The 22,547-nt window shown below is 53.5% G+C and overlaps 1 protein-coding gene across 2 annotated transcripts; it reads left to right on the top strand.

Moving 5' to 3' along the window:
* The first annotated feature begins 1,338 nt into the window (after positions 1–1,338).
* Positions 1,339–20,853, top strand: Map2k2 (mitogen activated protein kinase kinase 2). 2 transcript variants are annotated; one of them, XM_087558843.1, is made up of 11 exons: positions 1,339–1,623; positions 3,964–4,174; positions 11,967–12,113; positions 14,969–15,046; positions 15,752–15,803; positions 15,874–15,998; positions 16,111–16,324; positions 17,854–17,921; positions 18,702–18,763; positions 19,367–19,412; positions 20,605–20,853. In XM_087558843.1, the coding sequence occupies exons 1-11, from the start codon at positions 1,532–1,534 to the stop codon at positions 20,713–20,715; spliced, it is 1,206 nt and encodes a 401-aa protein (XP_087414969.1). In that variant the 5' UTR covers positions 1,339–1,531; the 3' UTR covers positions 20,716–20,853.
* Positions 20,854–22,547: the final 1,694 nt, after the last annotated feature.

Here is a 22,547-nt window from a genome sequence, read left to right as displayed (position 1 = left end):
TTTAAAATGGTTTGTTCTTGGGCTGGAGAGATGGCTCAGGAGTTAAGAGCACTGACAGCTCTTCCAGAGCTCCTGAGTTCAATTCCCAGCAACCATATGGTGGCTCGCAACCATCTGTAATGGGAAATGATGCCTTCTTCTGGTGTGTCTGAAGACAGCTACAGTATACTCACATTCATAAAATAAATAAATAAATAAACCTTAAAGAAATAAAATGATTTGTTCTCACCACATTGTAACAAAAATAAATTCTCAAAGACACTGAACTAAATGAAGGCTGGCCAGGCCCTGGCCAAAGTGTGCTTGCCTAGATTGGTGGGGACTCAGCTTTACCACTTGAGGAAAAAGAATGCAGAGAACTCCCTTGTGAACCAGGTCTGGCAGCACATGCTGTCACTTAGAACAAACTTCATGGCCACCACGGGCTGCAGAGTGAGTTAAAACAAGCCAGATATAAGTGACCCCAAGAAGTGTTCAGATTCAGACACTGATGGTGACTGTCAAAGATGAGGACCAAGGGAGTTCATGTTTCACCCATACCTGAGCTTCAATATAGGGCAATGAGAAAGGTCTGAAGGGCTGTGGGACCTAGTGAAAACATACTAGGGGTTGAGACCAGAGGAGTGCAGGGAGCCGAGGCGAAGCCTGGACAATACGGTACCTTCCAGACCAGTGTGGGTGGGGTGCTGAGACACTGTTTCAAAATTAAAAAACAAAAACAAGCAACAAAACAAAAACCAGGGAGTATTGTTTAGTGGGTAGCGCTCTCGCCTTTAGGACACGAGGCCCCACCAAAGCAAAAAGCGGGTAAGGTAGTTCAGGCGTACCATCCCAGCAAGGAGGATCAGGAGCACAGGAGTCTCACACAGTGACTGGGGCGCCAAGTCTAGGAATATAATAGGAAACTAAACAAGTATGATTTGACTGATGCTGGTCGCCGAAGTCCTGTAATGTTCTTGCTGAGAGTCTATCTGCAAACCCTAAAAAGACTGGTCTAACCCCTCGGGGTCCTGCTCGTCTGGAACACCACCCGCGTTTAAGACGCACGCGCGGGGTTGGGGATTTAGCTCAGTGGTAGAGCGCTTGCCTAGCAAGCGCAAGGCCCCGGGTTCGGTCCCCAGCTCCGGAAAAAAAAGAAAAGAAAAAGAAAAAAAAAGACGCACGCGCAGCCGAGCGTGGGAAACCGATAGTACAGCCGATTACACCGCTGCGGAAGTAGTACAGCGCCAGTGGCTGCCATTTCTCCTACAGGGGCAGGGGAGGCGCCGCGCGCATGCGCCTCAATTGGGGGCGGAGCCTCGCCGAAAAAGATCTCGCGAGAGCCCGGCCTGCGATCTTGTGGCCGCCCCCTGTTCCCGACCTCCGGACTGCGCTGCAGCGTCAGCTTCACTCTGTCTCGGTCTTCTCTCGCCGGCGCTCCCGGCTTTGCCGCCTTCCACCTTCTGCCCGGCCTAGGCCGCAGCCCCGGGCCCGGTTCGCGCTGCCCCCTATGGGCCCCGGCTGAGGTGCCGCCGCCGGCCGCAGAGCCCTGATGCTGGCCCGGAGGAAGCCGGTGTTACCGGCACTCACCATCAACCCTACCATCGCTGAGGGCCCGTCCCCCACCAGCGAGGGCGCCTCCGAGTGAGTGGGCGGGGCATGTGAGGATGGGGGCGGGCCAAGGATTGAAGGGGGCGTGGCCCTAAGTAGGGGTGTGGTCTGAAGGGATAACCGCAGGGCCTGTCAGGAAAGGGGCTGGTCCTGAGAGTGGTGTGAATTGAGGTGAGGAGCGTCGACTTTGACGACTGGAACAAAGCCTGGTTGGGGGTCCAGGCCATGTCGGTGGGCGGGAGGGGGGAGAAGGCGGGACCAGAGGAGCGAGTCAAGTGGTGTGTCAACTTGACCCAGTGGAAAAGGGGCGTGGTCTAGGGTGAGTGGCCTGCGCGCATAGGGGGCGTGGCCTTTGAGGACCCGGACAAAGCCTGGTTTGGGTCCAGGCCAGGGGATTGAGGTACTTGGTGTAGCATCCTGAGGGGAAAGGGGCGTGGCCCAAGGGGAAAGCCCTGTGGCCCGTGAGCGAAGAGGGGCGGGGCCTCCTTGATAGTAGCTTGTTTCTAGAAAAATGAGTCTAGAGAGTGGCAGTGGCTGAGGCTGGGTAGGGATGGGGACAAGGGGTGGGGTCTGAGAGGATTGCTCTGTGGAAAAACCTTTGCTGTTGAGGGGAAACTGAGCGGTAAAGGGGAAGGGGTGGGTCCTGCGGGTATTGGGGCAAAGAAAGGGGAGATAGAGTTAAGACTTGGAGTAAGGAGAGGGGCCTGAAAAGGGGCAGGGCAATTGGAGACCAAGAAAGAAGGGGTGTGATAACTGAATATGGCCAGGAGAGTCATTGAAGCTGTGAGGTGTGTGGCAAGCTGGGATGGTTAGAGGGACAGAGCCTAGGACTGGGGACCGGGTGAGTGGAGCAGTTTAAGGCATGAAGTGTCTGGCCGAAGCCTCGGGAGCAAGGCTGGCCTTGCAGTGGCAGAGGGAAGGAACCTGTTGGAAGGAGCAAGGGGGAGGTGGGAGGAGATCCTGGCTTGGGGTTGGGGGGCATGCATGGTGACCTAGTGGAAAGTGAACGGTGCCCTTGGAGGTGGCTGTGGGGGTAACTGACTCACTATGGAGGGGCGGGATGAGGGGTGGAGGGGTGCAGTTGGGTACAAGGCATTTCTGGAAGAGGGTCAAGTAAGGAAGGTTCGTCAAAGAAGGTTGGGTGTAAGGGTTTTCTGGGAGGAGACAGGAAAAATGGACTGGACTTTCTGAGGCGAAAAGAGGGGTGTCCCAGGCGAGGTCAGGTTAACCTTGAGTGATGCTGGATCAGAGAGGCTTCTGTTAGGAAAGACTGGGTGAGGCCTCCCTCTGTGGGAAGATCAGCATGATGGAAGAACTTTACACAGTGCCACAGTCTGAGGTTAGGTTGGTGGAGAAGTAGGAGAGGTATGGAGGGTCCCAGAGTGCGTGAGGACAGCCTGGGGTGCTGTTCCAGGGAAGAAGGGGAAAGGCTTTCCAGCGTGGCACGAGTGGGCCTGAGGCCTAGGGGTGGTTGCCTATGAGACTCCTTTTTTTTTCTTTTCTTTTTTTTTTTTTTCTTTTTTCTTTTTTTTCGGAGCTGGGGACCAAACCCAGGGCTTTGTACTTGCTAGGCAAGCGCTCTACCACTGAGCTAAATCCCCAACCCCGCCTATGAGACTCCTGTCCATGGTGGAAAATGTCAGAGAAGTGCATGCTGTGCCCTGAAGGTTGGAGGTCTTGGAGGTTGCATCCTGCTAGCCAAACTAATGGGTTAGAACAACCACTGGGAGACATTGGGGTCGTTGGGTGCTTCCCAGAAGCTGAGAACAAGGCAAAGAAGCAGCCAGAAGGTGCTGAGGTGCCCATGGGATGTGTGTGCAAGAATGGGGTGTGGCGGGCAGGTGGATTGTCTGAGGGCCTCACCTTCCCTTGCATAAAAATGGAGGTGGGTACAAGTTTCTTAATTGTAAACGCCAAGCACATGCAACTGAGGCAGGAGGATCAGTAGTTCAAGCCACACTAGGCCACCGAGTGCTTTCAGGGGCAATCTGGATAAGGTTTAGACTCTGTCCCAGTGAGGGGCTGAATGTGGGTGTGCCTAGTGTATGGTGGCCTCAGGTTTGATGAGGGTAATGACATACACAGGTAAATCCTAGGCACGGCTGCTGACGCTTTAGCCCCCTCTCTTAGGCCTAGTTCTTGACTCCAAAGCTACTTGACCTGCCCCTCAATACAGATGAGGTCCCGGCCTAGGCCTTGGCCCACCTCTGCTTCTTCCCTAGTCTGGTGGTACGATGACTTCTCTGAGGCAGTTTGTCATGATTCCTCCAGACCTGAGGATCAGCCTCTGTGTCTAGTGACATGTCCATGTGTCGTGAAGTGCAAATGTGGGGTTCAGGTTCTTGTCTCACCCTCTGCTCCTGGGCATTGCAGGGCACACCTGGTGGACCTCCAGAAGAAGTTGGAAGAGCTGGACCTGGATGAACAGCAGAGGAAGCGGCTGGAGGCCTTCCTTACCCAGAAGGCCAAGGTTGGTGAGCTCAAGGACGACGACTTTGAGAGAATCTCAGAACTGGGTGCAGGCAATGGCGGCGTGGTCACAAAGGCCCGGCATAGGCCCTCTGGCCTCATCATGGCCAGAAAGGTGAGATGGTCAGGGTGGGCATCTGTCTAAGGGTTGCACTGCTGTGCTCAGACACCATGACCAAGACAACTCTCATAAGAACAACATTTAATCAGGGCTGACTTACAGTTCAGAGGTTCTGTCCATTGTCATCAAGGCGGGAACATGGCAGCATTCAAGCAGGCCTGGTGCAGGAGGAGCTGAGAGTTCTACATCTTCACCTGAGGCTGCTAGTGGAAGACTGGCTTCCAAGCAGCTAGATTGAGGGTCTTAAATCCCATACCCACAGTGACACACCTACTCCAACAGGGCCACACCTCCAAATAGAGCCACTCCCTGGGCAGAGTAGACACAAATGATCACAGTCCACTTTCTGGCCCCATGGGCTTGTTTAAACATAAGTCAGTGGGGGCCACACCTAAACATAGCATAATACAAAATACACTTAGTCCAACTTCCAGAGTCCCCATAGTCTATAGCAGTTTCAACAATGTTAACAAAGTTCGAAGTCTTTTCTGAGATTCATCTAATCACTCAAGTGTAATTCCCAAAGCAAGACAGAAAACAGCTGTGCAAACTTCAAATTCTTTGTCTCCATGTCTGATGGCAAAAGTGATCTTCAGATTTCCAACTGAATCCCAGCAACAAACTGGGCTGGTTCCACGCCCTCTGAGCAGCTTTCCTCTGCAGACAGCTCACGTCTCTGGCATCTCAAACATCTTGAGGTCTCCAAGACAACTTCAGTGTTAAAGCTTCTTGTTTCAATGTCTGGCATCCACACATGATCGTCTGGGGTCCGTCCACCAAAGGGCTTGTGATCACAGCTCTGCCCTCTGTAGCACTCTAAGCTCAGGTTGATCCATTCCACTGCTGTTCTTGTGATCATCCCATGGTACTGGCATCTCCAATACACTGGGGTCTTCCCTGCAACTAGGCTTCACCAATAGCCTCTCACTGACTTTCTTCATGGTGCCAAGCCTCAAATCCATTGCATGACTTCTTCAGTCCTGGGCCATCAAGGGCAACTGAACCTGAACCTTCACCAATGGCCGTCCATGGCCTCTCTCAGTGCCAAGCCTCAGCTGTTCTTCATGACCCCGTCACGCCTTCAAAACCAGTATCACCTGGGTGACCCTCACACATTACCAAGTACAGCTGCAGCATGAGGAACAACGTTGGCGGTCTCTGGAACACAACTTCTTTGTGCTCTCAGAAAACACTACCCAGAAGATTTCATCTCAGTGACGCTGGTTTCTTGTTAATTACTAACTTCTTAGCTCCAGCTAACCAGTTGTCCCAGTGGTTCCTTCTAGTTTTCCAGAGCCACATGGCGGCAGCTGCCTTGTTCAGCTGCTTGCTGGGGCTAGAACATGGCCCCCCATATTCTATTACCAGCTTTCTGTTTTCTGACTCCCTCTCTGCCCAGGCTTGACTTTCTAGGAACTTGCTCTGTAGATTGACCTTGAACCCAGATAACTGCATGGCTCTGTCTCCTGTAATGTGTACCACCACACCTCAACTTAAGCTTCACCTAGAACCTACTTTGTCCCAAACTGGTCTTGAACTCAGAGATCTTTTTGGCTTTGTCTCTGGAATTAAAGGTGTGTCCCACCCTGCCTAAAACTAAATTTAGCTAGGTAGTATCTTTCCCAAAAGTCCCACTCCTTTAATCTGCTATCTCCTGGAACACAGGATTAGGCTCCAGTTCACTTCCTGGTGCCCTTTTAACACTGGAACCTATATTTTGTATTTTTTCCATTCTCAGCTTGCTCTTCATGAGACTTAACCAGAGAACAAAGTCTATGATGGGTGTCTCTGAGACTTCCTTTCTTTTTTTTTTTTTTTTTCTTTTTTTTGGAGCAGGGCTTTGCGCTTGCTAGGCAAGCGTTCTACCACTGAGCTAATCCCCAACCCCCAATGTAGGTACTCTTAACACTTCCTTTCAATGCAATAAATCTGAGTCTCTTCACCTTAGCCTTAGGCAGACTCTTCAGACAAAGGGAAGAAATAGTCATGTTTTTTACCAAAATACCATGAGAACAGTCTCTAGGCCACATATTGAAATTCTCCACTGAAACTTCTTGTTCCTTACAATTCAAATCACTGTCAGTAACAAAGACTTCCATATTCCTGCTATGATAGACCATCAAGCCCATTTAAAGCATTACGATGCTTTCCAAATCCAAAGTCCCCGAATCCACATTCTTCCAAACACATGATCAGGCCTCTGATATCAATACCCCAGTCCCTGGTACCAACTTTTGTCTTAGTGTTTTACTGCTGTGAACAGACACCATGACCAAGGCAAGTTTTATAAAGGACAACATTTCATAGGAGCTGGCTTACAGGTTTATAGATTCAGTCCATAATCATCAAAGCAGGAACATGGCAGCATCCAGGCAGGCCTGGTACAGGAAGAGCTGAGAGTTCTACATCTTCATCTGAAGGCTGCTAGTGGAAGACTGACTTTCAGGTGAGGGTCTTAAGCCCATAACTACAGTGACACACCTACCCCAACAAGGCCACACCTCCTAATAGTGCCACTCTTCCTGTCCTCATCTGTGGTTGGTCATGTGATGTGGGATCAGAGTCTTGCTGTGCAGCCCTGGCTGACATAGAATTTGCTCTGTGGACCAGGCTGACCTGAGAAAGAGAAACTTGGCCTCTGCTGGCTTCTCTTGCAGCATGCGGCGCACTGGTGAGTTGTAGCCTGGCATGAGGCAAATACTCTTCCCTCCCAGGACAAGACTTGCTGGGCTGCTCTGTGAGCCATGGGCAACTGGCTAGGGAAAGGCCCTGCATGGAGTCTGCATGTCTGCCAGTCACTGGGCAGAGCACTGGCCTGGCACACACAAAGCCCTGGGTGCCATCCATCCCCAGTACCAGGTAAACATGAGTGGAGTGCATGCCTACTGTCCCAGGAGGATTAAAAGTGCAAAGTCATCCTCAACTACATACTGAGTTCAAGGCCAGCCTGGGCTACCTGAGACTGAGCATGGAAAAGAAGCCAAACAGTCATTCTAGTCCTTGGTCTGCAGAGAAGCAGGACTGATGTGGCCCATGCACCCAGCAGACAGCGAGGTTCTGTTTGGAGTGGTGCTGGGGACCAGCCCAACGTCTCAGTACACTGGGCATCTCCGTGGAGAACAGGTGGTACTTGTGATGATGGGATAGCCTGGCGCTTGGTGAGTGCTCAGGGAAGATGGGCATTCGGAGCCTTACAAGTCCTGAGGGCTACTCAGGAGCAGTGTCCCTGCTCCTACCTTCTGCTGATGGGAAGAGGCCACCCTGTTGCAGCGATCACTTGCTTTGCTTTGATTTGAAGCTTACCGAATTGCAGGTTGCCATTCCAGCCCCAAGGAGGCTAGTGTGTGAGTACAGGAGGCTGGTGTGTGTGTGCACGCTGGGTAGATGAAGATCCTCGACCTGTAGGATTCCAAGCAGCTGAAGATGGACCCTGGTGCCTGCCTGCTGGCTTAGTGCCAGGAGTCTCCTCAAGGCATGGGATAGTGAGATAAGGACACTGCCAGTGGTGACACCTGCACATTATGGTGCTGGCATGTTGACACACCTGACCTTTCTTGAAGTCTCTAGCAACCTATTGAGCAAGGGGAGCCACTTCATACCTGCCCAGAGTCCTCTGCAACCCCCAAGATTCCCAGATTGCGGCCTTGGCGTCCTGGAATCCACTCACCTCCTGCCGAACGCCACTGTGACATTTAGAGGGCTGAAGGGACCCGAGTTACCCAGTATCTCCCTCATCTTCCAGGCCGTGACTTGCTGGCTGCAACAGAGAAGGCAATTGTGTGGGAGCTGAGCCGAGGCTCAGGTCTGGATGCAGGTCACTCCTGAGCCTTGCTCTGCCACATGTGAGTCATCGTCTGCAGAATCAATTGGCAGTATAGGAGGCCCAATATCCATTTTTGCTTTTTGTGACTGGTCCAACCTCTACTGACATCTTTGACCCCCCAGTCTTAGGCCCCCTCTGGCTTGAGCCTGGCAGAACTCGTGCGGGACTGTGGCATACCTGGGCTGGAAGCTGGTTCTCCACAGCAAGTGGCATCTTTGCTGGAAGCTTATGCAGCCAGAAGGCCATGTCTCCATACCAACTACTCCCTGACAAGGGCACCGAGCACAGAACTGCTTACCTATGTGTTGGAAGCTGGTGACAGGCTGATGGCCCAGTGAGAGTGAGGCTGGAGCTGGCTTAGGATCGCATGCTAACATTTGTCAAAGGCAGAGCTTCTTGGACCTGCTGTGGTTTAGGCACTGCCATCCTGCAGACTGTTTCTAGTCACAGAGGAAGTGTCTTTGCACCTCATTTCCACATCTCCCTGATAGAGGATGGTTCTGCTCACAGGTCGGCTCCACTACCAGCACTGGACACAGAGACCTGCAGTCAGGTCCATGCAAGGGAAACTTCAGGTTGCTCACGCAGATCCAAGTCCTCTGGAGCAGCAGAGATCCAAGTGTCCAGCCTGTGTTTGAACTGCACAAGGTGGCCACCATGCATTAGACCACAGATAGGCGTCTGCCTTGTGAGTCCCTCTTGCAGCCTCAGCATGGAAGGAACCATCTGTTCCCGGCCCTTGCCTGACTCCCTGTGCAGTCCAGGCTCCCAAAGTTGTAGCACATTGACATTCCATTTACTGCCCACATTCGCCTCCAGCCCATCCGCCCGCCTACCCAAGGTTTCCAGTGCAGACTTGGATCCCCACGGGCCCCGGTTATGTGGGCACCAAGAGATGCCGTCCTACCATATGGCTCCATGTCCAAACGTGGAGTTTGCAGGAGGCAGGAGAGGTGATTCTGTACTTGTCAAGGTTGTGAAGTCTGAAGCACAGAAGGTAGGTTCAAGCCAGTCTGGGCTACTATGCTAGGCCTGGTTAAGCATTTAGGGTTTTAGAATGTATATGACTCTCAGATGATGAACGCTCAACCTTTGTGTGGAAAATACTGTCTCCAGTATTAGACATGCTTTGTGGTTTGGCTTAGTGTGGTTTTGAGGCAAGATCTTTTTTGAGACTGGGTCTCCTTACATAGCCATGGTTATTCTAAACTCATTCTGTAGACCAGTCTGGCCTCAAACTCACAAAGATCTGTTCGCCTCTGTGTCCTGAGTGCTTGAGTGTGTCACTTTGCCACTCTGAGACTAGACCTTGCTCTGTTGCTCCCACTGGCCTGGACCTCCTCATCCCCCTGTGTCAGTCTTAGGGGTTGTCAGATGTGTGTCCCCACCCTGGGCTCTTATTGTGTGATTTTACTTTTGTACACATTTTAAGATTTTTTTTTTCAAAGAATCATTTATTTATTTTATGTATGTGAGTACACTGTCACTCTCTTCAGACACACCAGAAGAGGGCATCAGATCCCATTACAGATGGTTGTGAGCCACCATGTGGTTGCTGGGAATTAAACTCAGGACCTCTGGAAGAGCAGTCAGTGCTCTTAACCACTGAGCATCTCTCCAACCTATGATTTGACCTTTTAAAAAAATAAAAAGTGTGTCTATGAGTGCCCAGAGGCCAGAAGGAGGTGCTGGCTCCTCCACTGGTGGAATTACAGGTGGTTTTAAGCAGCCACACATGGTACCAGAAACACGACTCTGGTCCCTGTGAGAGCTGCTAGTGCTCTTAACCACCGAAGCTGTCTCCACAGCCTGTTGTATGGTTTTGAGTGTTAAGAGTACCTACATTGGGGCTGGGGATTTAGCTCAGTGGTAGAGCGCTTACCTAGGAAGCGCAAGGCCCTGGGTTCCATCCCCAGCTCCGAGAAAAAAAGAACCAAAAAAAAAAGAGTACCTACATTGTTGGTTTCCAATGAAATGGTGCCCTGGACAGCAGCCTCGCCTGCATGGCTGTTTGGAGGAGTCCCCAGATGCAGGCACCTCTACACCAAACTGAAGGGGAAACTGAAGGCTTCTTTGGAAAGTCAGTTGTGTTGGATGGTGTTTTGCTGGGGCAAACACATGACGGAGTGTTCCTGAAAGGCTAAGGCAGAGTCGGGAAGGAACATTTCACTGAAGGAGACACAAGAGAAAGGATGTTCTGCTAAAGCAAGCATGTGAACGGACACGTGGTGGAGTCTTCACTAACAGCATGCGTGTATTGGTTCGCCTTCCATTGCGTAGCTGAGCTGCATTTGTTGAGACTCCACAGAGAGAAGCACACCAAGAAGCTTGAGGCGGGGTGCTTGTGCTGCAGCTTCCTGCTGCTTCCTCGGACTCGGACTGACTGGCAGCGTGAAGTCAGCTGAGACAAGAGTCACATATGGGCAAGACCTGGGGGACACGTATAAATAGGACTCGGCGGGCTGTGAGAGGGGCTTGCTGGTAGGGCTGCCTCTGCAACATTGGTCTTGCTGAGAAGGGATCTTCTGTGTCCTTGTTGACCCTGGTCCCTCCTGCTGACTTGTGCTGAGGCCTGGCTGACTCTGCCAGGTTGTACACCACTGCTGATACGAGTTTGCTGTCCTGACTCGACTGAACTAGACTGCTGGTGTAGCCGTGAAATGTTTGCAAGTGGATCTACTGCTGCCGCCTGCTAACCTGTGAACTGCACTGCCGATTTCCAGACAACACAGATGCGAGTTGCTCCACAGAACCTGTCTAACCAGGGCCACTTCTCCCATATCCTTTCTTTTTTACTACCTCTGGTGGGTAGTGAGCTAGAAGGGAAGTTAACGCATCATTAAAGTAGGCTTTGAAGAAATTAAAGTTACACCAGACCCTTTTTGGCATGGGAGTGAGTGTGTGACCTGGGGAGGAAGAAGAATCATTAAATGTTCCTTTTATTAAGATAGATGGCTGTGCTGGGAACCTTGTCCAGGACCTGCAGGATTGGAAACTGATGGCAGGGGCAGGGCTGGATCTTAGCAGGACCTACAGGGTCCACAAGGTCACAGACACTTCCTAAGCCTCTTACCTGTCCTGAGCTCAGCTGGCTCCTTCATGTCCCAGTCCTCCCTGCTGGGTGGAAATGCCTTTCCACCTGACCTGACCACCCTTCCTGAGCAGTGGTTACACCAGGATACTTAGCTGTGGTTTCTGGTGGGCCCTAGCAGGGGTTTCCATTGCAGTCCGTGTCTCCACCTCTGACCCCTTCCTTGCCCATGCAGAGACCACCTCTGCCTCCAGTCTGCCCTTGTGCCCATGGCCTACAGTGGAGCCGTAGTCGGCCTCATTTCGTTTTCCTGTGGGAACCTGGGCCTGCCTTGAAGGCTCTACCCGAGCCTCCTGGAGATAAACCATTCTCTGATGGTGACATCTGGTTTCTCCGGGCAAATCTACCGATGTGGGTCTGCTATGTGGCTCTCACAGGCTTGGCCACGGCTGCTCCCTGCTGGACACTGGACCCACTGGGCACTGGGTTCCAGGCGAGTAGATTCTGGTTGCTCTCTCACAGTGCCTTCTCTGTGTGGCCTCCTCCCTGGAAGGACAGTGAGCAGAGGGGTGACATTGCTTTGGCTAGAGCTTAGAGTCCTGAGTGGCCACCAAGGCCTTGCTGTGGAAATGGTGGTCCTGGAGGAAGGGTCTGAAGTGTTGATGTTGCCTGTGTGCATCCCGTAGCTTGGTGTGTCTTTTTTTCCCACAAGAATACAATAGTGACATTTCCCTTTTCAAAGTCTTCACTTTTAGACCAGTTTTACTGAAAAGCGAAAGCATGGCCTCACCATGCCCCGTCCCACTAGCCCTGTCACCCGCAGACCCTGCATGGGGCTTCCCTTCTCGGGTATCTGCCCAGGACTGGGTCTGTAGGGCTCGTTAGCCACCTGCCCTTCCTCTTCAGCAGCCGCTTCTTCTTCCTCCTCACAGCTGATCCACCTGGAGATCAAGCCAGCTGTCCGCAACCAGATCATCCGGGAGCTGCAGGTGCTGCATGAGTGCAACTCACCGTACATCGTGGGCTTTTATGGGGCCTTCTACAGCGACGGCGAGATCAGCATCTGCATGGAGCACATGGTGAGGGCCTACTTTCCCTTCCATCTTCTCACCCACTGCACCCAGCAGATGTGTGGGGCAGTGGTGTGTGGCATGCCTCTGTGGCACCCCCAGTAAGCATGCACCCACTGTGGGAGTGGGCTCCTGCTCCATTGCTGTTGACTAAGCTCTGAGCTGGAAGGATGCAGTTAGGCCCATGGCCCCCAGCCTCAGACAAGATCTGCACACTTCCCTCTCTAGACAACAGTCTGGGCAGGATGAAGAATTTGGGCCAAAAAGAGACCCCAACCTGCTGTGAGTCCGAACCCTGCCACTCCCCAAAAGCTTGGCAGCTCCTGTGGTCCTTAACCATGCTTTAACAGTATGTTGACTGGAAGACCATTTGGGTGTGCGAAGCAGGAAATGAATTAGAGAATGACGTACCAGGCTGTGGGCCCCTTACACCAGGCTGTTGCCCTGCTTCTTCCTTGATCCTACCTACCCTGATTGCTCAGAGAGAAGTAGACACTGAATGTATGGCTCCCTCCAGTCCCCTTATAGATGTGTGACCATTGGGTTATAGGCCTCCTGGTCCCCTGCAGGAAGGGGACTCCAGCCTAAGGAACATGATTCTCATTGCTAGAGTGGCTAGGGTCTGTCCTACAAGAGACAGGAGCCCTTTATGCCTAAGGAGTGTGCCTCTCACACTGGCTGACTGCGTTGGGACAGGAAGCTCCCAGAGGCAAGAGGTTTACCTTGAATTTGAGGCTACATAGCAAGGCTCTATGTCCAAACAATACTGAGCCAGCCAGGCAGTGGTACATGTCCCTCATCCTTGTAGGAGGGAATGAAGACCATGTGTGGCCCTGTCTCAATGACAAACAATGGCCACTTTACCCTGCGGCTGATGTAGTCTGGTGTTGAGTCACAGGTTACCTGGGATGGACATGTCCTGGGAGGACAGCCTACCCTTAGGGGGTGGGGGTTTGGGTGGCCATTTGGCTGGTCCTGCCCTGGCCCACTTTCAGTTTCCTGTGGAGGTTGGCATAGAAACAGGAGTGTGTTTGGCTCCAGAGGCTGAGGTTGGGGAGTGACCACACCACCAGCTCAGCTTGCAGTCGTGGGGTGCTGCAGAACTTGGGTACAGGCAGCAGTGGGCTCTCCTCGCTCGCTCGCTGTTACTGGCTTGTGTTATGGGGCTCTCAAGAATAGGAAGATGATACAGTTGCCGCCAGTGGCGTTGCTCCGTGGGTACCACACTACAGTGGCCCACATTGAACAAGACTAAGAAAGGGCAAGGAGACACCTAGGCCATAGCTGTGTCTATGCTGGTGGCCTGCCCTGGGCTAGTAGGAACTCTGGTCTCTTCTGTCCGAAAGCTTGTGTGCACAGGGCCTTGTCACTGATCTGGAGTGTTCCAGCCCCAGCTTGAAAAAAGGCTCCTGGGGGCAGAACTGTTCAGCCTACGTCTGGAAGCCAAGGAAAAGTGGAGAGAGCAGCTGGGGCCCTGCTACCCTGTCTAAGGCCAGACTTCCCTCTAGGCCACCCTTTCCTGCCCCTTCCTACTGCCACACGTAGACCCAGGTAGCACGAAGGGAAGCGCTGCTAGGTGCCCTTAAGTGTGGACACCTGCTAGGAGCCTGCTCAGCCCTCACACTCCGCCACAGTGGGCCCATGGCAGGGAGAACAGGAAGTTCTGGGGGCTCAGCGTGGGCTGTCTGTGTCTGGATCTCCATAAGAAAATGTGTTGATGCTCTCCATGATAGTGAGTTTCTAGAGCCCTGGAGGTATATACAGCGATTGGCCGGCAGCACCACAGTTCTCCATCTTGCCCCAGGACACTATGACCTGGCTAAGATCACCCAGGCTCAACCTAGAGATGACCCCACCAGAAACTCCGGCAGTCCGAGGTGCCTGTTGCTGTCACTCTCAGGGACTCCTGGGATAGAGTTGGGAGAGGCCAGGCAGGCTGCTCGGTACCCTATAGGGTCCAATGTGACCTAAGAGAAGTAATGAATGACCTTGCTGTCCTTCCCTAGTGCCCAGCCAAAGCCACCTCCAGTCTCTCTCCATAAGAACAAAATATAGAGTTGGACCATGGTGGTACAGGTCTTTAATTCCAGCACTCAGGAGGCAGAGGCAGGTGGATCACTGGGTTCCAGGCTAGCCTGATCTACAAAGCAAGTTCCAGGACAGCCAGTGCTACACAGAGAAACCTTGTCTGGAATAACTGAGAGACAGAGACAGAGACAGAAAGAGAGAGTGCATGCGCGCACAAGGGAACCTGCGTGCCTGCGTGCAGGAAGGGGCCAGGGGTGAGGAATAAAACAGGATTCCAGTGACCCAGTGCCCAGCTGGACAGGTGCTGGAAGGATCCAGGGCAGCTCAGAGGAGACCCCTTCCTGACCTTAATTCCTGCGGCCCTGCTTTCTGTCAGGTCAGAAAGCTACACAAGTGTCCCTGGTAGTGAGAACCTGGACTCCTGGCCCAGCTGGAGTGAGGACAGTGTTTCCTCATCTGTTAAATGGAATCAGGACCCTGCCCTAGGTGTAAGGAACAGCCAGAGTGGTGATCTGTGGGCCACCTTGTGCCCTTCTGTGGGGCACAGCCCTTGGGCTTCCGGTCTGATGCTCGGCCTACCCCAGGAGAAGTAGCTGTGAGTTAGTCCTGTTTGGTCTGCCCAAGGACTTTCTGTGTTGTTCCACACAGTCCCTGATGCCAGGGACTGGGCTTTGACAGAGGTGGTTCTGTCACTCAAGCTCAAAACTCTCTGCCTCCCAGGCCATGCGCCTGCTGGGAACCTGGGAGAGCAAGGGCAGCTGGGGCTGATAGGGTAAGCCTGCCTGAGTTCTGGGTTGGTCTTCCTGACAAAGCCAGCTGCTGTCATCTCTGTGCAGGACGGTGGCTCACTGGACCAGGTACTGAAGGAGGCCAAGCGCATTCCCGAGGACATCTTAGGGAAGGTCAGCATTGCGGTAAGTTCGTTGGCTGCTGCTCCTTTTTGGGATATCATGTCCTATCCCCATCTACTCAAGGTTCTCTGCCAGCCCCACCATGGCCTGTGTGTGGCCTGTGAGCACTCCTTTCTTCCCCATATAAAAATGACTGTGTGGGGCTGGAGAGATGGCTCAGTGGTTAAGAGCACTGACTGCTCTTCCAGAGGTCCTGAGTTCAATTCCCAGCAACCAGATGGTGGCTCACAACCATCTGTAATGGGATCCGATGCCCTCTTTTGGTGTGTCTGAAGACAGCGAACTCATATATAATAAATAAATAAATAAATCTTGAAAAAAAAAAAAGTGCCTATGGTGGAGCCCAGCATGACGGTGTGCACCCATCCAGCACTCAGGATGGGCAGAGCAGCCTGGTCTGCACAGTGAGTTCCAGGTCAGCCAGGACCACAGAGTAAGACCCTATCTTAAAAGAGGAAATAAAAAATTCCAGGGATGGTGGCACATGCCTGTCACCTTAACAGCTGAGGGGAGGAGGGGTTGACACAGAATTGTGGTGAGTTTGAGATAGCCCCAGCCCCTCACTTTGAAATGCAGACAGTGACCATGTGCTTGCTGCAGGATCCTGTGTAGGACTTGGGGACATGTGTCCTGTGGCTGGGGAGGCTCGTCATGGCCTAATCCTGCCGCCCTGGACTCATAGGCTACCCAGATCTGACCTCCCTACAGGTGCTCCGGGGCCTGGCGTACCTCCGCGAGAAGCACCAGATCATGCATAGAGGTAAGCTGGTCCAGGCTGGTGTGGGTGGGACACAGTGGGTGCAGCCTCACCCCTGTGACACTGTCTCCAGATGTGAAGCCCTCCAACATTCTGGTGAACTCTCGTGGAGAGATTAAGCTGTGCGACTTCGGAGTGAGCGGCCAGTTGATTGACTCCATGGCCAACTCATTTGTAGGGACACGCTCCTACATGTCCGTGAGTATCCAAGCCCTTTGTGTACACGCATCCTCAGTGGGGTCTGTCTGTGCTTGTGTGTGGCCTCTACCCTGATGCTACCAACCCCAGCTGTGTCCTGTTTCTTTGACAGCCAGAACGGCTGCAGGGCACCCACTACTCTGTGCAGTCGGACATCTGGAGCATGGGGCTGTCGCTGGTGGAGCTGGCCATCGGGAGGTACCCCATCCCCCCACCTGATGCCAAGGAACTAGAGGCCAGCTTTGGCCGGCCTGTGGTGGACGGGGCAGATGGAGAGCCCCATAGTGTCTCACCGCGGCCCCGGCCCCCTGGACGCCCCATCAGTGGTATGGGACATGACAGGAGAGGGATGGGTGGGGGCTCAGCTGCCACCCTGATGGCCCTCTCTGTACCAGCTGTCCCCTGGACAGGGCTTGCTGTGGTCAGCAGTCCTCAGATGGTCCAGGGCTTTCTGGGGACAGAGCTACAGGCTGCACGATGTCATTCTCTGTCCAGGGCAGCTGCACCTGTTGCTGCCAGCTGGGCGCCGGGAAACTCCACTGGAGCTCAGGCCTTGGCTGCTGCTGGGTTTCCCAGGCATTTCTGCAGGATGCGTCAATTGGGGTTGGGGTACAAAGGGAGCCAGCCACTGCTTGCAGCCTACACATCTGTAGTCTAGTATTCAGGAAGCCCCAGATGCAGGTGATCTGGTGACACCCTGTTGCCTTGGAGGCACAGGGAGCACAGGTTGGAGAGAAACTCATTTCCAGGGGACCTGGGGAGGCAATCCAACCCTTGGAATGGCTGCCTTGGCTACTAAGGGGCAGGAACACCGTCTTGGTGTAGAACAGAGCCTCTGTAGAGCACCGACTTACTGGGATTTATGTCAGGGAATGGGTGGCTTTAACTGCGGAGACACAACAGAAACAAACGCTACCCTTTGCTTCCTGAAAGCCCTGTAGACCAGTGGTTAGCACAGCCACAGACGAGAGTGTCCGTTACCTCTGTCTGGTTCTTTTTTTTTTTTTTTTGGTTTTTTTTTTTTTTTTTTTTTTTTTCGGAGCTGGGAACTGAACCCAGGGCCTTGCGCTTCCTAGCTAAGCGCTCTACCACTGAGCTAAATCCCCAGCCCCCTCTGTCTGGTTCTCTGGTTCTTGAACATTCAACCACGCCTAAACAAAGTCCCATTCACACATGTGCATGCTTGCGCGCGCTCTCTCTCTCTCTCTCTCTCTCTCTCTCTCACACACACACACACACACACACACACATCCCTCGCTCACTCACTCACTCGCTCTTACCCTGCTCCGAACCTTCCCTGTAGTGGAGTCTGTACTATATATATAACCTTTGTGTCTGGATCTCACCAAGCACCATGGCTTGGAGGTCCCTGCATGTGGCTGGCCCCGTTCCCTCTATGTGTTCTCAGTGTGTGCTGTGTGTACTTCACATACCTTAAAGGAGCAGAGAGCCCCTCCCCACCCTGTGCCAGCACAGGCTGATCACCCTGACCCCAGGTCTCAGAACATGTCTCAGATGGCCCCAGTCCTTTGGCGAGCTGTGGTGACACCAGGCCAGCCCATGGGCCGGTGCCTCTCCTGCCTAAGTCCCAAAGCAGCCTATGACAGGACGGGCAAACAGCACAGCTCAGCAGCTGGCCGTGGGGCCTTGGGCAGGGGTCATCATCCTCCTGTTCCAAATACCAGCAGCTGCTCTGTAAGGTCACATTGGTGTCCCTGCTGTGTTGCCAGTCCCCTCCCCAACCTGCAAAGCTTCCTCCAGCCTGTGAGTGCAGAAGTGAGTCCTGGCAGGAGGACCAGAGTCACTCTCTTGAGTTTTGTAGCCCCCACAGTTGTGTGTTCTTTGTACTGTCAAGTAGGTCATGGGATGGACAGCCGACCAGCCATGGCCATCTTTGAGCTGCTGGACTACATAGTGAATGAGGTGTGTGCCCTTGGCCTTCAGGTATTCGCTCCTGGAACTGGCTGGTCCACCCTGGATGTGTGGGGTGGGGGTGTGGGCTGCTCCTCTGCGGTCCCAGTCAGTGGGAAGCTGTCATTGTCTCCATCATGCTCGGCACCCAAGTTACTCAGCAGCTCAGTCAGGAGGCTTGCATGGGAGGTCAGTGTGGGCCAGCCTAGGCTAGTGCTGTGGCTTGGCTGGCTGCCCAGGAAGAAGGCTGAAGGCATGGGAGAGCTCCTGCCTAGAATCCTCCCATGAGAGGTGAGGGCCTGGGTCACATCCACAGACACAGAAGGGGGTTCCTAGGGCAGACTTAATTCCAACCTAGTACCCTTGTGTGAGAGGCTGAGGCAGGATTGCCTTGGGATGAGTCACATAGTAATTTCCAAAACAGTCTTAGCTCCAGTGTGTGTGAGTGACCCTGACTCAAAAGCAGCCAGTGATGGAGCAACAACAATTCAAGCACGTCTCCAGAAGGGAGACAAGGTCACATGTGACTATGCACGGATGTACCCAGGAGTGAAGAACACTAGCATAAGATGGCCTTTGTGGCCTATGACAGGGCTACCACTGTTCCTGGCATTGACACTCTGGGGCCACCTTCACAGGGAGGGCACCACCCTGTACCACAGGCGGCCCCGCCCCCTAGACAGTTTGATAGTGTTGACAAAAGCTTAACTGGAGGAGCCCAGCTAGAATGGCTCCTAGGAATGGCTAGCAATTCCTGCAGCCACCTGAGTGACCCTTCCCTGTCCTCCACAGCCACCTCCCAAGCTGCCCAGTGGTGTGTTCAGCTCAGACTTCCAGGAGTTTGTGAATAAATGGTGAGATGGGCCTGTGGGATGGGTGGGGCAGCCCCACATTCAAGCTCTGGGTTCCTGGGCTACTGAGTGCAGTCAGGGGTCAAAGCATCCCCCAGGGTCACACAACTGGTGATATTGCCTCCTGCTGAGAGTACACAAGTGGCCCAGCTGTGTCCTGAGCTCACACCCAGTGGGCATGGGGGGTAGGGTTAGCTAAGCTGCTGGGCTCCCCAGCCCCTTGACATATGGTCAGTTGCTATGTGGATTTTCTGAAGCATGGGGCCAGGAGGCAGACCATGTGTATGTCCCAGAAGACACTGCCTGGTAGTGGGGCGTGCCACCTTGTGCCAGCCTCCCACCAGGGTCTCCATGGGGTGGGTAGTCTCCCTTCAGTTCACTAACTCATTAGGAATTGAGCGATTTAGTTGTGGGGTACAGGGGCTAGAGGTATACTCCTTTCACCCCAGCATTCTGGAGGACAAGGTCATGTCTGCTAGTGAGTTCAAGGCCAGCCTGGGATGCAGAAGACCAACCGTGTCACCCAAAATTTAAATGAAATGTTCCTGGTGAGCATTGCAGGTGAGCAGGGCTCCTGAGTAACGTCTGCGTCTTCTCCTCCCCCAGTCTCATTAAGAACCCAGCAGAGCGTGCAGACCTCAAGCTGCTGACGGTGAGTGAGTGGAGGTGTCTCCTGGGCCAAGGACTGGGGCTGTCTGCCGGACGGGAAAAGTCTGGATGCTGCCAGTCTCGGCAGTCTGATGTTAGAAGTGGTGCAGAGGTGAGGGTGTGCTTCGATGCCCACCTCTTGATTCTTAAAGGCCGTGTCTCACAGCCATCAAGGGCTTAGGCCACCTGTGAGGTTGAGGATTGACATGAAAACACTCATAGACCTGCACCGTGAAAGCTCTCCACCTACAAGGCGGGCCAGCAGAGCCCGGAGACTCCCAGGCAGGTCTTAGCACCCCCCACCCCACCGCACACACACCCCCCTTCCTAGACACACCTAATCTGGTTTAAGCACCATCTGTCTATTTTTTAGGCCCCTAAGAAAGAAAGCCATGCTAGGCACAGACACGTGTACCCCTGCTCCACCCCAGGGGCGGGGAGGTGAACACAGGCGCCTCCTCACTGAGAACAGCCTCGCATGCCCGCCATGCCAACACCGAGACAGCCACTCAGGCACACACCCACCTTCCCAGCACTCTGGGAGGTGAGACAAGAAGATTAAAACGTCAGAATTATCTTTGACTACATAGAAGTTTAAGGCCAGCCTTGGCTACATGAGCACTGTCTCAAAAAGAAAAAAGAAGCAGGGGTTGGGGATTTAGCTCAGTGGTAGAGCACTTGCCTAGCAAGCGCAAGGCCCTGGGTTCGGTCCCCAGCTCCGAAAAAAAGAATATAAAAAAAAAGAAAGAAAAAAGAAGCAGTTGTGCAGTGCAGACGCACACCTTCAATCCCAGCCCCGAAGAGGAAATCCAGGCAGATTGATCTCTTGAGTTCGAGGCCAACCTGGTCTACAGAGTGAATCCAGGACAGCCAGGGCTACACAGAGAAACCCTATCTCAGAAAGCAAAACAAACAAAATGTAGACATCGGAGATAGGGAGTGGGGTGGATGCCCATGCTCCCTGTGACCAGCCATGGCCTCATGTGTCCACATGTTCCACCTAAGTCTACCCTGCCGAGGAGTCAGCAGTAGGTCAAGGGGTCAGCCCTCTCCCGTGGAGAAGCTGCCCCAGGCTCTCCCAGTCACAGCCTGGTGACTTATCACTGTTGTAAAGGGCACCCCAGGATGGATCAGAGAATGCCGGGCCATGAGCAGGCCTGGGTCTCAGGCTATCACTGACACCCTGCGTCTTTCAGAACCATGCCTTCATCAAACGCTCTGAGGGGGAGGACGTGGACTTCGCTGGCTGGCTATGCAGAACCCTGCGGCTGAAGCAGCCCAGCACACCCACGCGTACTGCAGTGTGACAGCCATCGCTCAGCAGTCTGTGTCCTTGTCCCTGTGGGCACAGCGGCCGCCTTTGGGGACAGCAGTGGTGTGTGTTGTGGCAGGGGACCTGTGCCTGTGCATTTGGAAAAGCAAACAAAGTGGAGAAAGAGAGAAAACTGCTGCTGTGCTCCTGGCCCATTGCTTGCTTGTGACCTCACTCAGCAGGTGGAAGAAGGGCCGGCCAAGGGACAGCAAACAATGCCCCTCCTCCCCTGCTCCTGCTGTGCAGACAAGGCCTCCATCCCTCCATCCTAGCAGGGGTTGTGGAAGCAGGGGACCTGTCGGGCTGCAGGGAGCATAGCTGGCTCAGCATAGTTCACAGGAAGTGCCATGCTTACGCTTCGGAAGAGACCCCAGTGGATCAGGGTCATGAGACTAGATAAGCCCCTGCCATAGCTTGCCAATACCCCACCAGAGTCACAGTGGCCTGTAAAGAAAGCCTTGAGAGGTCACACATGCACTGCAGGAAGCTCGGGTCAGGTGGTCCAAGCAGGTGCTGTCACCACACTCTGCTGGTTGGCCCTGCACTGTGCAGGGCACTGTCGCCTCCCCTAAAGGCAGAGAGCCCTGCACTAGGGGTCGGAGATAGGAAGTGCCCTGTAGTGGGGGAGGGGAAAGCCTAATCACCTCTGCCCTGAGCTGCATCCATCCCTTACCCCCAAGTACTGGGAAGGCGGAGTTGGGAAAATGGCAGGTTTTAGGCCACCCTGGGCTACCTGGTGAGAATGTCTTATAGGAATGGTGTGATCACCTGTTGTACGTGTGTGTGTGTGTGTGTGTTTGCCTTTTTTGTTTGGTTTTTGAGAGGGTCTCGGGTTAGGGATTTAGCTCAGCGGTAGAGCGCTTGCCTAGCGAGCGCAAGGCCCTGGGTTCGGTCCCCAGCTCTGAAAAAAAGAAAAAAAAAAAAAAAAAAAGAGAGGGTCTCTGTATCCCTGGCTGTTCTGGTACTTGCTCTACAGAGCAGGCTGGCCTCAAGAGATCCACCTGCCTCTTCCTCCTGAGTGCTGGGATTAAAGGCCTTTACCACTCTGCCAATATTTTTTTGAGCCAGGGTCTACAGTAGCCTAGGCTGGCCTGTGACCTATCCTAACTGTACCTCTCCAGTGCTGGGGATGGCCCTGGGGCTCCAGCAGGTCTTACAGACAGTAGGTCAAGAGCACTGGGCTAGCAGCAGTTTGTGACCTTGTTTTAAAGTAGTCTCTTGGCCCTGAGACTTACTGTTCAGAACAGGCTGCTCTTCAAAGACCCTCACAGTGCCTCCCCTCACACCTCACTTCCCATCAGTGAAGTCAGCCTGTCCAACGGTTAGGGGCCTCCACACAGCACCCACCTGCTGCATCTGGCTTGGGCTGGCTGCGTGCTGCCCAGATGTCTCACTTGCTCTTGTCTGAGCCAGGGAGCGCTTTGGATGTCTGATTGCAGTGGGGGGGCTGGCTGAGGAGGCTGCTCCTGGGTCCATGTACAGGGAAACCTGAGGTGTGGGTTTGGGTCCTAGGAGCACATCAATGCTAAGCATGTCTGCCCAGAGTGTGCACTCAGTGTCTGGATGGTCTGGTAAGCTCAGGAGCCAGTCACATCAGCTCAGTTGGGCTCCAGCTTCAGAGATTGTCACAGGAAAGCCCAGTTTGGTGGCACTCTAGAGGCAGAGGTAGTGGTTCTCAAACCCTGTGGAATGTTATAGAGGAACACCCCATGCCCACTTCTGGCCTCACAGTACACCCATGTGCATGTGCACACAAATAAGGAAACTACCCCCAGCACTAAGAAACACAGGCAGGAGGACTGCCACGAGTGTGATACCAGCCTCCAG

Source organism: Rattus norvegicus, chromosome 7 (assembly GCF_021556685.1).
Source record: "Rattus norvegicus strain SHRSP/BbbUtx chromosome 7, alternate assembly SHRSP_T2T, whole genome shotgun sequence".
NCBI classification, from domain to species: Eukaryota; Metazoa; Chordata; class Mammalia; order Rodentia; family Muridae; genus Rattus; species Rattus norvegicus.
The sequence above is the reverse complement of the archived record's forward strand: the minus strand, read 5'-3'. Positions and strand labels throughout refer to the sequence as shown.

Coding starts and splice junctions, on each gene's coding strand:
- Map2k2 (XM_087558843.1), top strand. CDS start 1,532: ATGCTGGCCCGGAGGAAGCCGGTGTTACCGGCACTCACCATCAACCCT. Junction 4,175..11,966: donor GCCTCATCATGGCCAGAAAG/GTGAGATGGTCA, acceptor TCCTCCTCACAG/CTGATCCACCTGGAGATCAA. Junction 16,325..17,853: donor CCCTGGACGCCCCATCAGTG/GTATGGGACATG, acceptor TGTACTGTCAAG/TAGGTCATGGGATGGACAGC.